This window comes from Trachemys scripta, chromosome 2 (genome assembly GCF_013100865.1).
Source record: "Trachemys scripta elegans isolate TJP31775 chromosome 2, CAS_Tse_1.0, whole genome shotgun sequence".
NCBI lineage: Eukaryota > Metazoa > Chordata > Testudines > Emydidae > Trachemys > Trachemys scripta.
Window position 1 is genome coordinate 33282276 of NC_048299.1, and position 18308 is coordinate 33300583.

General features: G+C 40.1%; 1 protein-coding gene across 1 annotated transcript in view; it reads right to left on the reverse strand.

Moving 5' to 3' along the window:
* The window catches only part of GPR158 (G protein-coupled receptor 158), a 328332-nt gene that overhangs the window by 166795 nt on the left and 143229 nt on the right, over nt 1-18308 (reverse strand). Inside the window, exons 3-4 of the mRNA XM_034760223.1 lie at nt 17821-17923; nt 707-924 (exon numbers count right to left, since the gene is read on the reverse strand). Of these exons, the coding sequence (XP_034616114.1) occupies nt 707-924; nt 17821-17923 (321 nt within the window). The remainder of the gene's footprint in view (nt 1-706; nt 925-17820; nt 17924-18308) is intronic.

The following is an 18308-nucleotide window of genomic DNA, read 5'->3' on the forward strand; positions in this document are numbered from 1 at the left end:
GCTCCCCGCGGGCCCGGCTCCCCGCCGGCCGGGGTCCCCGCCGGCCCGGCTGACCCGGCTCCCTGCCGGCCGGGGTCCCCGCCGGCCCGGCTGACCCGGCTCCCCGCGGGCCCGGCTCCCCGCGGGCCCGGCTGATCCGGCTCCCCGCCGGCCCAGCTGACCCGGCTCCCCGCCGGCCCGGCTGACCTCCCGATTTTCCCGGACATGCCCGGCTTTTGGGGATTTCCCCCCGGACGGGGATTTGAGCCCCCAAAAGCCGGACATGTCCGGGAAAATCCGGACGTATGGTAACCCTAATTTCAAGTAATCATCAACCATGTGGGCTGTCTGCAGATTTAAAACATCTGTCCTTCCTAACAGGATTCAAATACATTTAGGCTGAGATTTTCAAACATAGGTGCCTCATGTTAGGTGCCTAAATCCATATTAAAGTGCCTAAATAAATGGCCTGATTTTCAAAACTGCTGAGTATCCAACAGTTCTCACTGAAATCAGCTGGGTACACAGCACTTCTGAAAATCAGGCCACTTATTCAGGCACCTAAAAACGGATTTGGACATGCCTGAAAATCTTGGCCTATGTAAAATAGATTAGAGTTGCTTGGTTAGGAAGTTAATCATTCAAATTGGGAGCATTTCTTTTAAAACAAATATGTTTGCAACACATAACAAGCATGAAGGTTAAAAGAAAACATGCCTATGATTACCTTTGCCTTGCGAAAATGGTAGACTACCAGCATGCTTATGAAGTCCAACAGCATACAGAGTGTTTGGAATGAGATGATAGCAAGCCGTAAATACTTGTCCTCCTGTGCATAGCAGGGAGTATCATCTGTACAGTAAGAACATCCTTCCCTGCAGGGTAGGCAGGTGTAGACTTCCTCAGACATCTTGCCTCCAGAGAAGTGATTATCTGTATCTTTTCCTGAAAGTATCAAATGGGGGAAGTAAACCATCTTTAATTCCATGGCACAGGCAGTCCACACATACAGGAGCAAAACACTTCTCTGTTGACCTCTCTTCCACTCCCCATTTTTCTCTCTCACTAATTTACAGCACAGCTAGCAGGGATTGTTCAGGTCGCTTCACCTGGGAAATGCAGTCCAGTTTAGAAATCAGAGGAGAGCAACCTCACATGCCAAATGTTTTCCCATTATTCTTAAAATAGGTTCAGATTGTAAAGTTAGTTCTGTGAAGGCAACTGGTGAATGACAGAATTTATCACATCAGAGGCCTGGAGCGTGGGGAAAAGAAATATTATACTTACTAAGACATGAAGACCAGACCCTGCTAGCTACTTAACACTCAGAGTACAGACTCTGATCTGATTTTTTATTGTTCCTTAATTCCATAAAGATGTTATCTATAGAGTTAATTACCTTCAAATTAGATAAAACCCTATTTAATTAACAATTGTTCAGCACACTATTGGATGATTACTCAGTTCCTTACCCAAAGTGTAACTCATTCTTGGGTACTTTACCTAATTTTCATTTACAAACACAAACCATGAGAGCAGGAAGTCTTGTAAATATGTTAACATTTTGTCTCTCTCATTGGTTCTCAACATTTTTGTACTGGTGACCCCTTTCATTTAGCAAGCCTCTGAGTGCGACCCCCCCCTTATAAATTAAAAACACTTTTTTATATATTTAACACTATTATAAATGCTGGAGGCAAAGCAGGGTTTGGGGTGGAGGCTGACACCTCGCGACCCACCATGTAGTAACTTCGTGACCCCCAGTTTGAGAACCCCTGGTCTATCTAAATCAGTGATTCTCAGTTTTTTTCCATGCTGTGAACCCCTTTTCCACACCATGAAACCCTCTCGAATGTCCTTCTATTCATCTGGATTCTTGCTGGGATACCCGCCCCCCACCTGCAAATTTACCAATATAGCAAGGGTATGCAGGTCATGACCCAAAGACACCTGTTTACAATCTCCAGTATGAGAGCTCCTGATCTATATACAATCTGTTAACATTGGCCAAGAACAGTATTCTTTTTTTTTTTTTTGACACTCCTACGGGGTGGGGGAATGTTCACAGAAACAATTTGCACAAATTTCAAACCTCGAGAAAACAATAAGGTTTTGTCTACGTTACACATTGCTTTCAGGGGCATGTAGTGTAACTATGGCTGCACGCCACAGTGAAAAACACACCGTGTCCACACCATGGACACGTGTCAGTGAAAGACTCTGGCAGAGAAGAGGCAGCGGGGAAAGGCTAAGCCTTTTTCCTACTGCCTCCCCCCACCAAAGCCTTTTGCCACTGACAGAGCTTTCCCTGTGTCAGGGAAGGGTTCCAGACAAGGGCAGCTGTCGGAGCCTTCCCCCGCTGCCAGAGCCTTTTGCTGTGGTGGGAATGGCTCTAGCAGCAGGAGGCAGTGGGACACTACAGTGCTAAAAATAACCGTGTAAACAAGGGGCACGGCTTGACCAGTAGAGAAGGAGAAGTATATATACTTCAGGAACATACTCATACCCTTCAGGTGTATCTTTACTGTACTGGCTTCATCCATGCCTCACCATTTACTCTGCTGTTTATACCCATGTCAGGGGGCTAAGTGGGTATGTTTACTCTACGCTGCTAAACGAATCCTGCAGTATAGATGCACCCCTAGTATATAACAGTTCAAGAAACCAAGTGAACTTCTGCAAAACTTGTCAGCGGCATAATGGCAAGTTGGGAACTGCATGAGTTAGGAGGAAGAATTTAGAGGCTGATTTAGGTCTCATGGGATCTATCAGCAAACCTCTGCATGATAGGTACAGGCAGGCACTGACATTGCAGATAATTCAGAATTAAATGGAGCAAAGTAGAAAGGAAAAGGAGAGATGTAAAAAAAAAAATAGTAAACCAAAGTTGCTGGAAGTGCTAAATACAAACTCTAGGTAGGATATAGGGGCTTCCATAAATAACTTTTGGAAAATTTGATGAAAGCTCCAAGCAATTTAGTGTCAAAATAAATGTGACACCTTTCTTCACTTTTCACAAGAGCTGGGAATTGCTCCAGTATCTTCCATCAAAATTACCCTCCTGCAGCAATGTATGCAGTACGACTTGCATCTGTTGGTTCCTGCTCTTCATCCCAGTGGTGCTATATATGTATATGGCTAGTAAATAACTTTTGGAACCTTTGGAACGAAATTTGTGAAGTAGCAAAAAATAACTTTAAGGATAATTCTCTCTTGTTTTCAGGTGTGTGAGAGCATGTGCACAGACAGGCTAAGTCTGTAGGAGGTGAGGACAGAATGCATACGTTATGGGTCTAATCCTATTGTCTTAATCAGAGTTTTACCTTTGCAACTCGATAACATTGCCATAATATTCTGATATTAGCAATAAGACTGTCAAGCGATTAAAAAAATAATTGCGATTAATCGTGTGATTAACAGCACAATTAATTTTTTAAACAATAATAGAATACCATTTATTTAAATATTTTTGGATGTTTTCTACATTTTCAAATATAGTGTACAGTCTATATTGCGCAGTGTTCACTTTATGTTATTTTTATTATAAATATTTGCATTGTAAAAAACAAAAGAAATAGTATTTTTCAATTCACCTAATTCGAGTACTGTAGTGCAATCTCTTTATCATGAAAATTGAACTTACAAATGTAGAATTATGTACAAAAAAGTGCAGTCAAAAATAAAACAATATAAAGCTTTAGAGCTTACAAATCCACTCAGTCCTACTTCTTGTTCAGCCAGTCACTCAGACAAACAAGTTTGTTTACATTTGCAGGAGATAATGCTGCCTGTTTCTTGTTTACGTCACCTGAAAGTGAGAACAGGCATTCGCATGGCATTGTTGTAGCTGGCGTCTCAAGATATTTACGTGCTAGGTGCACTAAAGATTCATATGTCCCAACCTGCTTTACCTACCATTCCAGAGGACATGTGTCATTTTCATTATCTGAGTCAGATGCCTCCAGCAGAAGGTTGGTTTTCTTTTTTGGTGGTTCGGTTCTGTAGTTTCCACATCAAAGTGTTGCTCTTTTAAGACTTCTGAAAGTATGCTCCATACCTCGTCCCTCCCAGATTTTGGAAGGAACTTTGTGAAATATATGGCAGAATGCAAGTAAAACCGAGGAGACATACAATTCTCCCCCAAGGGGTTCAGTCTAAATTTAATCAACGCATTATTTTTTAACAAATGTCATCAGCATGGAAGCATGTCCTCTGAAATGGTGGCCGAAGCATGAAGGGGCACACAAATGTTTAGCATATCTGGCACATAAATACACTGCAATGCTGGCTACAAAATTGCCATGTGAACATCTGTTCTCACTTTCAGGTGGCGTAATTAAGAAGTGGGCAGCATTATCTTCTGTAAATGTAAACAAACTTGTCTGTCTTAGCAATTGGCTGAACAAGAAGTAGGACTGAGTGGACTTATAGGTTCTAAAGTTTTACACTGTTTTGTTTTTGAGTGCAGTTATGTAACAAAAAAGATCTACATTTGTAAGTTGCACTTTCATGATAAAGAGTTCGCACTACAGTACTTGTATGAGGTGAACTGAAAAATACTATTTCTTTTGTTTATCACTTTTACCGTGCAAATATTTGTAATAAAAATAATAAGATAAATTGAGCATTGTATACTTTGTATTCTGTGTTGCAATTGAAATCAATATATTTGAAAATATAGAAAAACATCAAAAATATTTAATACATTTCAATTGGTATTCCATTGTTTAACAGTGCAATTTAAACTGTGATTAATTGTGATTAATTTTTTTAAGTGTAATTAATTTTTTTAAGTTAATCACGAGTTAACTGTGATTAATTGACAGCCCTAATTTGCAATATTACCTACATTTAGTGTAGGGGCTACTCTAGGGAATCTCTCATTTTCCATAGTAACAATGTAATGGGATGGCAGTGTCCAGGAACCCAAATAGGAACACGGGATTTCTCTGTGGAGCCTCATCCTAAATGCAGGTACTAAAGCCCTGAAAAAAGTACTAGTGACTCATGCAGGTAAGTGGATTTTATTAGCGCCAACCAGGATATAAGAGGAGATGTAGTCTCTCTCTGACCCAGAGAGAAGTAAGAGATGGGAGGCAGAAGCTCCCATGGGGTGAGAGAAGGGAAGCTAGAAACAACCAAACTTGGGTCAGTTGAAGAATCCCATAAAAAGTGATCTCACCAACTATTAGTTACCCAAAAGGGACGAGAAGTCATTGCCACCAAATTCAGCATCGACTTTAATTTTGTTCCGAAGTCCATTAATCTGGGAAACTTTCTGGACTCCAGAATTTCTCATTTCCACATATCCCATATACGTAATTCTGTCTGTCACCATTCTGGGAGCTCTGCCAGCACTAGGGTCAGAGTGAGGCAAAAGACTAAATCTCTATTTACTGAACTGCTGAAAGACCAATGAATAACCAACAGATCCACATCACTTCTCTATCACCTTCCCTACATCCCATCCATCCTCACATCCAAATTAATAGTACACTATTGGTTTTCAGAGTTTGCTATGAGCTAGCTCACCCTGCCTCTGACCTCATGTCCACCTGTTCTTCAAGCTCTCATCTGTTCCCTTCATATTTTCCATAGATGAGGGTCGCCTTTCACTTGTGCTACCCATCTAGCTAGAAGTCTCTCTCTTCTTCTCAGCCACTTGATCATCTCTTTAATCCTCACATTCTGGTTTACAAGCAAGCCCTTCCTTAATGTACTCTGTATTGTGGCCACTATATAAATACAATAAAATATTTTAATATCGTAAATCAGGGATGACCAACCTGAGCCTGAGAAGGAGCCAGAATTTACCAATGTACATTGCTAAAGAGGCACAGTAATATGTCAGCAGCCCCTCATCAGCTACCCCGCTCCCAGCATCTCCCACCCAGCAGCAACCCTGCCAATCAGTGCCTCCCCCTCCCTTCCCACACCTCCCAATCAGCTGTTTCATGGTGTGCAGGAGGCTCTCGGGGGAGAGGGAGGAGCGAGGGCATGGCAGACTCAGGGGAGGGGGCAGGAAGGAGTGGAGTGGGGGCAGGGCCTGTGACAGAGCCAGGGGTTGAGCAGTGAGCACCCCCCAGCACATTGGAAAGTTGGCGCCTGTAGCTCCAGCCCCGGAGTCGGTGCCTATACAAAGAGCCGCATATTAACTTCTGAAGAGCCGCATGTGGCTCCGGAGCTACAGGTTAGCCACCCCTGTCATAAATGCTGAAAAAACAGCATTTACATATTTACCAGAATTAAGACATTTACATTTTTATTTACATCAGATATTGGCTATGGATTAAAAGTTTTGCATGATGTAAAACCTGAAACTATTATAATTTTTTCTTAAATCTTTAACCTTGACAAATTGTCAAAAATATATTTTAATCCGTGTTCTCAAGCATTTATTTATGTAAGTTTTGCTTGGATGTTTTTTTCAGGTCTATGCATGTCACATGTTATAGAGATAACAGCTGATAAACAGTTGCATGTTACAGCAAATATCACAGGGATATGGCTTTATAGTGAAACAGCATACCTTGGTTTAGCCATATCTGGTGAAATGATTCCAGTTGTCTTTAAAGCATCCTGGGTCATTAATATGTATCTAAGGCACTGCTTGCTTTGAGTAATTATGTGATGAGTATCTTTTGACTTAAGAAAGATTCTTCCTTACAGTTAATCCGCAGATGATATATATTGGGCCTGGCTGAAATTTTTCAGAATTTGACAAAAAGTTTCCCATTATCAACAATTTTCCCCCTCATAAAACATTGCCACTTTTATATGCATACACACACTCTCTCTAACAGACATTCCTATTTATTGTTATGGCTGCCATTGAACAAGAAATTTGTTGGGGTGGGGAGTTTAAACCCAACCTATTCCCCAGGTTACATGACCTGAAGCACTGCAAGACGGCAACATTTCCCTCTGCGTATGTGCAAAAATAAAGAGTTCCACCTTCTAGCCTCTGACCAATTGTTCACCCACTTGAGGGATGCAAAATCCACTCAAACGGAGAGCAGCTTAAGTGATGCATGAAACGTGCACGCTTCACTGCAGCACTGGCAGGAATGAGGCTCCTTGTGCCACACTCTTGTGCTGTTACGGCAACATCCTAGGCCCAAACATGGCTCCAGCAGGAGACTTTTCTGCCCAAAAGTGGCACTGGCTGGGGACCGCGGAAAAAAGAAAACAATTCAGTGAGTAGGCAATGACTGGGAGCCAGATCCTGCTCTATTTAAGTCAACTGGAGTTTTGCCTTTCACATCAAAGTGCACACGACCAAGGAGATAGAAAGTACTGAAAGAGTTAGAAATAAAAAGAGAATAAGGAAGGGCCACAGAGAAGGAAAAGACTAAAGGGACAGTGGAAAGGAAGGATAAATTGAGTGAAGGGAAAAGAAAAGTTTAGCTGAAAGGAAAGGGAGAAGGCATAGAAATGAATATGAAAGACTAATTGATAGAATGTGTGAATATTAAAAGGAAAAATAAGAAGCTTAAAATGGCAGCATCAGTATAGAAGTCTTGAAGAGATGAAAAAGGTTGGCATTAGAAAGGGAAAAATAAAAATATAAAGGAATTTTTAAAAATTAATCTGCAGGGGAAGAAAAATCCTAATCAAAACTGAAAGTATGAGGAAAAGGCACCCAGTTACTGTAAACAATAAAAAAGAAAAGAAAAAGTGGAGTGAAGAAGGAACAAAAGTGTATTTATTTTTATTGGTTTACTACCAAAATATTATCTATCATGAGTATTTTCACAAACAAATAGATATCTACACAAACCAAAACACACACACTGGTACCTACACATACATAGGAATATATATTTAGATACATATATTAATAAATACAGAGAGAGAGAGAGAATGAACAGATGCATACGTCCATGTATTCACAAGTAGAAAGTGGTGTGGGAATAATGTGTCCTCCTAAGGCACAAGCTGGCCCATCAGTTGTAAGCTCTTTAGGATAAGGACCTGTCACATGTCTAAAATACCTAGCACATTATTTTTATGTATATACATTTTACACACACACACACAGCTGCATTAAAAACATGGTAATGTTGCAACATCAAGCACATAAAAGTTAGGAAATGCCAGAATTAAGGTTATGTGTACAATCTTAATTCAACCCTTTGTGCATATGCCGTCTTCAGTTACATGATCTCATAGCAGTTTTTTCTCAATTCACCCTGAGGCAGACTCCCACCATAGAAAATCTCAGGCCAAATAATTAAAGTTCGGCAAAGTTATAAACCTGAAAACACAGTCTTACAATGGGAAGTCTTGGGCAATCGTAACAAGAGGTATCACTACCAGAGCTACCTTTAATAACTTTCAAAAATATTCTAAAACATCAGAAAAGAGTATGCTCCATCCTAACGCACTGAGAAAAGAAAGATACAGCACACATTTTGGAGACCTCTGAGCAAGGTTCTAAGCACTCAGAAGCTTTTCAACCAATGTTTGGAGGACTCTTCTTTATCTAGATAAACACATAAGGGAAAATAAATAGCCTCAGCCGTGATTTGCAAAGAACTTCTCTGTCAATTACTCTATTGTGAATTATTATTAGCTCACTGACAATCTAGTTTTAGCCCTGAAATCTAAGTATTACCAGGATCATCACAGAAATATTCACCGATTGCTCTACAGCAGGTTTTCAGCTAGAATTAATGATTTTTCTTCTTCTTTGTATCTCAGCATGTTAAACATTTCCTATTCTTACTGTTATGTGAAATGTAATTATCCAATCAGTATTTGGCCAACACATCTGGAAAGTGCGAATCCTAAAATAGTTAAACTTGGTGCCTGTTCTGAAGTACTTTAGGAATCCAGAAAAACCTCAGTAAATTACATGAAACCTGAATGATAATCAGCACGTGAATGAGTTATGACTGGCATCAAACCACTTGGCAGAACTGAAGATCCCAGCAATGAAGCCTTCCTTAGAGGTTTTTAAGGTCAGGCTTGACAAAGCCCTGGCTGGGATGATTTAGCTGAGAATTGGTCCTGCTTTGAGCAGGGGGTTGGACTAGATGACCTCCTGAGGTCCCTTCCAACCCTGATATCCTATTATTCTGTGATTCTAAGCCAATTCAGACACAAAGAAATATACTTTTAAAATCTCCTCAGCATATAAAGCAATAAAACAACAGATTAAGGAAATGTTTTGTAAGGTTTCTGAGATTTCTTTGCCTCGCCAGTGATGTTTACAGCACTGAGCACGCTGCCCTCATTTCAATGCATTATAAATACTAATATTAAACAACAATGAGAATATGGTAGAATGCTAACTAAGGCAAATGCAGAAATGAAAAGTCAGTCCTGAAATAACTCAGAACTCTGATGATGGACTGTAGAAAATGGCTGTATAGCAGAACTTATTCTAGAATCTCCTTTTCCACTCTGTTGTTATTTTTGGCCTGCCAAGATTAACTCCTGAAATCAAGGCCTATTGATGGTCAATGTACTTTTAATTTAAGTGAGAGTCCTACTTTAATTTTCTCAATATAGCCTTCCTGTATAGTTTATTTATTGAAGATGGTCACTCACTGCCTCACTAGAGATCAAGGACCTTGTCTAAGTACTATCATCTACAACAAACAGCATTATTTGTCCCTGCAGCAGATGAATACTGAATATTAAGAGTACCCAGGGAAGCCATAAAATGCACAGATTTACATCAAATTATATTGCATGTTACTAGATATTTTGGGGGGATTTGATTATATTTCTTTCTTTATCACACAAATGCATGTTTCCCCTATGCTTATCACTGTATGTGCTCATGTGAGTGGGAGAGTTCTCACAGTTCACAGACACGACCACCATTAATTTTGAATGTACATAAGGTTTTAACTAATATTTATACCTGTGATCTGTGCCTGTACTTCTAGCATATTCTATAAACTCAATGAGTCTCATTCTATTTTGTAAATCATAAAATGAGCTCCCTAGTTATTTCACTAACTATAGTTATAAAGCAAATTTCCCAAACTTGCAACAACATTAGCTCATGCACACTTCTAGACGTCCTGTCTGAAAACATTTTCTTGATAATGTCATGGTAGCATTCCCTAAATTCTCTTTCTTTCTCTCTCTCTCTCACACACACATACACACACACACACCCCTTAGAATATGCCAGACATTTTACAGAACAAATTACTGCTTCTGCTTCCAAGGACCATATACACCTCTATCTCGATATAACGCTGTCCTCGGGAACCAAAAAATCTTACCGCATTATAGGTGAAACCGCGTTATATCGAACTTGCTTTGATCCACCGGAGTGCGCAGCCCCGCCCCCCCGGAGCACTGCTTTACCGCGTTATATCCAAATTCGTGTTATATCGGGTCGTGTTATATCGGGGTAGAGGTATACTAGTGTAAATTAGGAGCAATTCTAGCATCAACACAGCATGAGAGTGAAATGAGGTCCACTACTGCCCCAAAGAGTTTGCCATCTACAGCCCTAAACCTGGGAAAGACATACACATACACTTAATTTTATGCTCACGCTGACTCTCACTGAAGTTGACAAGACGCTTCACAAGTGTGAGCTGGTTCTGCCTGTGCGAAATCTATTGCAAAATCAGGACATAAATTTAGATACAAGAGCAAGATTCTGGGATTCTCCCATCTGCTGTGGCCCTTTTCTGCTGCTGCAGTAACATAGGAGAGGCATTAGAGCTCTGGAACCAGCTGGGCAGAATTCTCTCTGGTATAGGTTTTGCTCAATGTATCTTACTCTGCTCTACAAGTCCCCTGCCAGAAGCATGAACATAAGGGACATGTCAGCATGAGGTGAATATAAGGGGTGGAGTAGGGTTGCCAACCCTTCAGGATTCTCCTGGAGTCTCCAGGAAATAAAGATTAATCTTTAATTAAAGATTATGTCATGTGACAAAACCTCCAGGAATACATCCAACCAAAATTGGCAACCCTAGGGTGGAGTAGACAGATCCCCAGCATAAAAATCATACAAATGTAGGACTGGAAGGGACCTTAATAGGTCATCTAGTCCAGCCCCTTACAACGAGGCAGGACTAAGTATTATTTAGACCAGTGATGGGCAACCTGTGGCCATAAGGTAAGCCATCAGGGTAAGCCACTGGTGGGCCATAAGACAATTTGTTTACATTGACCATCCACAGGCACAGCCGCCCACAGCTCCCAGTGGCCGCGGTTCACCATTCCCAGCCAATGGGAGCTGCAGGAAATGGCGTGGGCCCCAGGCTGCCGACCACTGATTTAGACCATCCCTGACATGGGGTTTGTCTAACCTGTTTCTAAAAACCTCCAATGATGAAGATTCCACAATCTTCCTAGGTAATTTGTTCTAGTGTTAGACTGCCCTTATAGTAACGAAGTTTTTCCTAATGTCTAACCTAAATCTCCTTTGCTGCAATTTGAGTCCATTATTTCTTTTCCTGTCCTCAGTAGTTAAGGAGAACAATTTATCACCCTTCTCTTTATGATAACCTTTTATGTACTGGAAGACTGTTATATCCCCTTTTCAGTCTTCTCTTCTCCAGACTAAACAAACCAATATTTTCAGTCTTTTCTCATAAGTCATGTTTTCTAGACCTTTAATCATTTTTGTTGCTCTCCTCTAGACTTTCTCCAACTTATCCACATCTTTCCTGAAGTGTGGTATACAAAACTGGACATAAAGTCTACTTATCAGTGCTGAGTAGAATGGAAGAATTACTTCTCGTGTCTTTGCTTACAACACTCCCGAGAATACATCCCCGACTGATCACTTTTTTTGCAAGTGTTACATTGTTGACTCATATTTAGGTTGTGACCCTCTATAATGCCCATATCCTTTTCTGCAGTACTCCTTCCTAGGTAGTCATTTCCCATTTTGTATTTATGCCATTGGTTATTCCTTTCTAAATGTAATACTTTGCATTTGCCCTTGTCGAATTTCATCCTATTTATTTCAGACTATTTCTCCAATTTATCAAGATAATTTTTAATTCTAATTCTGTTCTCCAAAGTGATTGAAATTCCTCATAGTTTGGTATCATCTGCAAACTTTGTAAGTGTACTCTCTATGCCATTATCCAAATGATTTATGAAGATATTGAACAGAATCGGACCCAAGACAGATTTCTCAGGGACCCCACTTGATATGCTCTTCCAGCCTGACTGTGAACCATTGATAACCACTCTCTGAGGATAGTTTTCCAACCAGTTGCACACCCACCTTGTAGCAAGTTTGTCTAGGCTATATTTCTTCAGTTTGTTTATGAGGTCACGTGAGACAGCATCAAAAACCTTGCTAATGTCAAAATGTATCAAATCTACTGCTCTCCCCATCCATAGGGTTTGTTACCCTGTCAAAGGAGAATATTAGTTTGGCTTGACATGATTTGTTCTTGACAAATCCATGTTGACAATTCCATATCACCTTATTTTTTTCTAGGGGCTTACAAATTGATTGTTTGATTATTTGCTCCATTACCTTCCTGGGTACCAAAGTTAAGATGACTGGTCTATAATCCCTTGGGTTGTACCTATTCCCCTTTTTATAGATAGGTACTATATTTGCCCTTTTCCAGTTCTCTGGGATCTCTCCCACCCTGCAGGAGTTCTCAAAGATAATCATTAATGGCTCAGAGATCTCTTCAGCCAGTTCCTTAAGTAGGCTAAGAAGTATTTTGTCAGGCCTTGTTGACCTGAAGACAACTAACTTGTCTAAGTAATTCTTAACTTGTTCTTTTCCTTGGCCTCAGATCCTACCCCATTTACATTGATGTTCACTATGTTAGTCATCCAATTACTGCTAACTTTTTTTTGGTGAAAACTGAAACAAAACAGACATTTAACATTTCAGCCGTTGCTGCATTTTCTATTATTGTCTTTCCCTTCTCATTGAATAATGGGGCCTACCCTATCCTTGGTTCTCCTTTTGCTTCTAATGTACTTATAAAATGTTTTTTTTTTTTGTTATCCTTTATATCCCTAGCTAGTTTAATCTCTTTTTTGCCTTGGTCTTTGTAATTTTGTTCCTACATGCTTGTGTTGGGTTTTTTTTCCTATCCATTCTTCATAAATTGACTTACTTTCCACTTTTTGTATGACCTCTTTTCTGAGTTTCAGGTCGTTGAAGATCTCCTGGTTAAGCCAAAGTGATCTCTTACCATATTTCCTATCTTTCCTGTGCATTGGCATAATTTGCTCTTGTGCTCTTAAAAATATCTCTTTAAAAATTTGCCAACTCTCCTGAACTCTCTTTTCCCTTAGACTTGCTTCCCACAGGATCTTAACCTACCAATTCTCTGAGTTTGCTAACATCTGCCTTCTTGAAGTCCATTGCCTTTATTCTGCTGTTTTCCCTCTTACTATTCCGTAGAATCAAGAAATCTATCATTTCATGATCATGTTCACCCAAGCTGCCTTCCACCTTCAAATTCTCAACCAGATTCTCTCTGTCAGTATCAAATCTAGAATAGCCTCTGCCCCTAGTCACTTTCTCCACCTCTGCAGGTAGTGCTGTAAAGATTCAAGGCAGCTGGGGACATGCTGTTTTAATGGCAGCTCTCCAGGACTGTCTAAGTTACTCCCAGGCCCAAAGCAACCCCCACAGCAGCAGCCTAGATTTGGGAGGGCACAAAGTTGGCTTAAAGCCACCTTCACCCCCACTCCTCCTGGGCTGCAGTGCAGCTCAAAACCTGGCCCAAGTTTCAAAGACAAAAAAAGGGAAACTAGGCAGAAAGAAGAATTATATTTATAATTAAGACCGTGGCATCAGTTATCAAAAGCAAATTTTGAAAGTTTTTAAGGGGGACCACTGTATATAGATTTTCTTTTTTCTTCTTCTTCTTCTTTTTTTTTTTGGCTGAAAGATTTGGAGATCCAAAGAACATTCTGAAAATAAAAGATTTATCCCACAACAACCTCAGGGAAATTTTTAAAATTTTTGTTTTCTCTACTATAAGACTATTATACAACTAAATAAAATTTGACCATTTATTGTTAGTGTTTGCCAATTAATTCTCACTGCTGGAAAGAGGAAATGGGGGCAGTTTCCCTTTATCAAACTTTATATGGAAGCAGAGTTATGTGTGTGTCAGATATGTTTGTTTTAATTTCTCTGGAATTAAACTCTCTCAGAGATTATCCAAATCCATACGGGGCTCTCGGACACAGTATCTCAGATTAGGCTGTTTACAAATGAGCAACACCTCCTTTAAGAGAGTGAGTGAGCCAACCCCACTGGAAAAGCAGAATGGTCCCCCTCATCCTCATAAATCCAACACTGGGTATAGAAAAGCTTTCCAACTACCAGCCTCACCCAACCTCTAATTGCTATGTTTTCTCATTGATTTTGCAGTGACTACACCAAGCTCCAGCAACGCATGGCATCTGCCAACATCTTGGATATCTTACAAATGGGCTTCACCCTGGGTCCTGGCATGGAGACAGCCCTAGTTAGCACTACTATATGATTTCCGTCTCACAATGGTCAGTGGCTCAGTGCTTGTACGACTCAGCTGCTCTGCTGCTTTCAACACACCAACCACAAGGTATGGCTAACTGGCTGGAGTAGGCAGGTTAGTGGTATCATGGCTCAAATCAGTCCTCTCCAGTAGGACTCAGAGGTAATGGGCAGCTGTTCCCCCTTTCCCCAAAAACTCTCACTCCTAGAGTCCCTATAGGCAGCTATCTTGTCTCCTGCTTCTTCAGTGTCTACATGAGATCACTTGGACAGGATGTGGACTATGCTAATGATACCCAGCTAAAGATCTCATTTTCTGAAAACAACATAACAAACATCCCAATGCTTGCAAGAGATCAGACCTTGGATGAAGAACAGTGGGCTCAATCAGACAAAAGTGACGCTGACTTGGAGAGAGAAATGTTTCAAAGAACTAGCTGAGATGCTGGTCTCCACTCCCATCAAAGGCAGCTGTCACCACTTTATCAAAGAAGTACAAAACTTCAGAGTCCTGCTGGATTCATCAGTAACCCTGGGTGACCAGGTAGCAACAACATTAAACACATTCTAATGTGGTGCAGAATTCCAATAAGATCATTTGTAAATACTTCAGTCTAACATACACGCCACTCAGGTCAATGTTTTGACTTACGGCAGATCAAGACTCAATGACTGTGCAATTCTTTTGCTATTTATAAATCTTATCTTGGCCCTTCAGAATCTTCTCAGGTTTTATGTTTTTGCGCTAGGAACATTTTCTTTTACACTTCTCCCAGATATATCTCTCTTATCGTCAGACTTTACCAGCCTATCTATGCTAGCTGATTTTCAGGTCAGACAGTTTCTGTCACAACTCAGCCTTCACAGGATTCACACCTGGAATGCATCTTAAAGCTAGTGCCTCTAACATTCTCCAAATGTGTGCTGTAACTCCCTGAGCCTTGTTGATGATCTTCCCTACTTCTGGCATTAGCTGTCTCTCACTGTTTAGTTTTGACATGATTTGGCAGACAGAGCTGAGTCTAGCTGAATAAAAGTGGTTCTTATAAAGAAGAGAACATTCCCAAACTCAAGCTCCATCGTGTTAATTCAGAGCAGTTTCAGGGTAGTTCAGAGTGATCCCAGAGAAATGAATTTGTAGGCCATTAAGTTTCAGCATATGCCAGTACTAGTGATCAGTGTTGTTGATATCCCTAAATATATTATTCTTCTGTGTGTTTTGGGGATTTGTTTTTATAAAATCATAGAATTAATTTTGCATATTCACATTCAAGGAATTAAATCCTGATCTCCATAACCACTCACTCTGCATGGTAGAAATAACGAAGCATCACTCTCAGTCCATTAAAAGATTCATGCAAAGCCTGGAGAGAAATAAGTATCACAAAGTTGTACTTTGTCTGCTCCCATCTCCATCCCAATGAGAAAATCAGTTCATTACCGCTTGACTGTGGCACTCAACAAAAATGAATGAAACAGTGAAACAAAAAGAATCATGCAAACATTGGAACAACATACTGAACTATTTATACCACATACATACATGATATAATGTAATGAGCCAAGACTGAGATCTCTCTGTGGATCCATATCAGGATTGACCTATTTAATTACCCACTGATAGGCTGACCCAGCGGATACCCCTACAAAGTGCAGGATGGCTTCAAACAGACATGGGAATGTCAGCCTTCCCTACCATTAAAAAGGGGCCCTATTCTGTTGCTATTCGTTCTGCAGTGCTTGTTACTTTTTACTCAAGTGAACATACACCACCACACTTGTACACCAACACAAATACGAAGTAAGAACCTGGATGTTTTGAACCTAGCAGTCTTGCCGTCTACCCTCCAGTTCACTTAGTTCAGACTCAATAATGCAATCAACCTATCCATGGTGCACATGTGCATCTCTTACATATTTGGGTGTTTTGTCCCAGTGGTTTCAGGTATATTTAAAAACAGGAGAACAAGTTTCTCCTCTAAAGATTGTAAACAAGAAGGAAAAAATATAACATAAGTAACAAAGTCGGCTCATTAAGTAACGTGAGGAACCACTGAGAGAGATGCATAGATGGAATGTATTAGATGGTTAAATTTATTCAGACTCCCTAGGGCCATATCTACACTAGCACCTATGTCAGCAAAACTTAGGTCACTCAGGGATGTGAAAAAAACTACCCCCATGAGCGACATAAGTTTTTCCAGCATAAGTACTTGTGCGCACAGTGCTGTGTCGGTAGGAGACACTCTTCCACTGACATAGCTACCGTCGCTCATCGAGCTGTGCCACTGTAAGCTTCTAAGTGTAGACATGGCCATAGGGTACTACTCATGACACATTCAGGCCATGGTTCCCTAGTATCTAGCTTCTTTTTTTTAGTAGCTTTAAAGAAATAAAAGCAATTGAGCATCTATGACTAAGACACTACAAAGGGAAAACTTAACCAGTTTCAGGCTTTGTCTGTTAGTTTAACTATACCAGCATAGCTAAAGCAGTACAATCCCCTAGTGTGGACGCAGTTAAACCTGTATAAAGGTGTTTTATATCTATATAGCAATTTCTGTACAGGAAGTGGAATATGCCATGCCAGTAAAAGACACCTATATACAATATAAATGTGTTCAGACGGGGGTTGGACTGGTATAACTACTCTCTTAACCTAAATAGTACACCAGTACAAAATTTGTGTGTAGATCAGGCCTCAGCATCATGCAAATGAGATGATGGGCTCACTTCCATTTAAAACAGTGTGTGTTCTGGGAAACAGAGTATATAAATTGATTAGCAGCTTTCCTGATATTCATCAAGTCTCTCCCCTTGTGACAAAACAGGATAACGTACCAAGCATTCACCTCACATGTTTTCAGGAAACCTGTAGAAGTTATATGTTATGCACATCACACAAGTGACCAGTTTCTCAGCCCCAACCATCTCTAATAACCATTTTGCATACAATTATAGCTTGGATTTTCCTATACAACTCAGGTAATATTAAGATAATTAAAAATACAAAGAGGCAGTGACTAAAGCATCAATTCTGCACTAGTACAAGGGAAAACAAATATTTATTTATTTCTTCACAGTCTGTGCACAAATACTGATGCCAGAAATCTTCATTCCCTGGTAGCAAGATTTCTTTTCATATTTTTAAAATTAATTTACAAGTCAAATATGATTAAAGTAGGTATGTTTTACAGGATCTTCAATAGTATCACAAATGACAAACCAAAGGGCTAAAACTCCTTAAGTGATTATATAATCCTAGAGTTGCAGGCCATTGGGAATTTACTGTATAACCCTGACAAGGATAAAAAGGAGTCCTGCATTATTAATGCTATTTCTTTTTTTTTCCCTCTCTTTTTTTTTAAAACTCAAGCAAAAGCACTTACTCTGAAAGCTGTTCACTGAAAAGATGTTGGGATGATAGAATCCAGCCTTGCAAATGCATTTGTAGGCTCCAAGAACAAATCCAAGGCCTTTAATTGGCATGCACTGTGAGAAAGAAGAAAGGAAGGAAAAGAACGTAATGCAGATGATCACACTCCTATAGACACACATGCATATTCAACTACAATACAATCAAAATAAGCTATATCAATTGGCCTTCTTGCAAGAACTATGTACTGATTTCAGTTTGTCATTATGTTTATCAGTTATTTTCCCCCTAGTCATATTTCACCTATGTATTTTTTCTTGCCGCTCAGATCCTGCAAACTGCAGTGATGACAGTTACACTCAAGCTCATTCAACTGATAGGTAGAAGTTACCAGCTGGCAGATACGGTTTTCATCACTTTTGGAGTATCGCTCCATACAGATCCTTTTTCAATTCCCATACCACGGCCAACAGTCACTTGTAAGAATAGATGGAGCCCTAA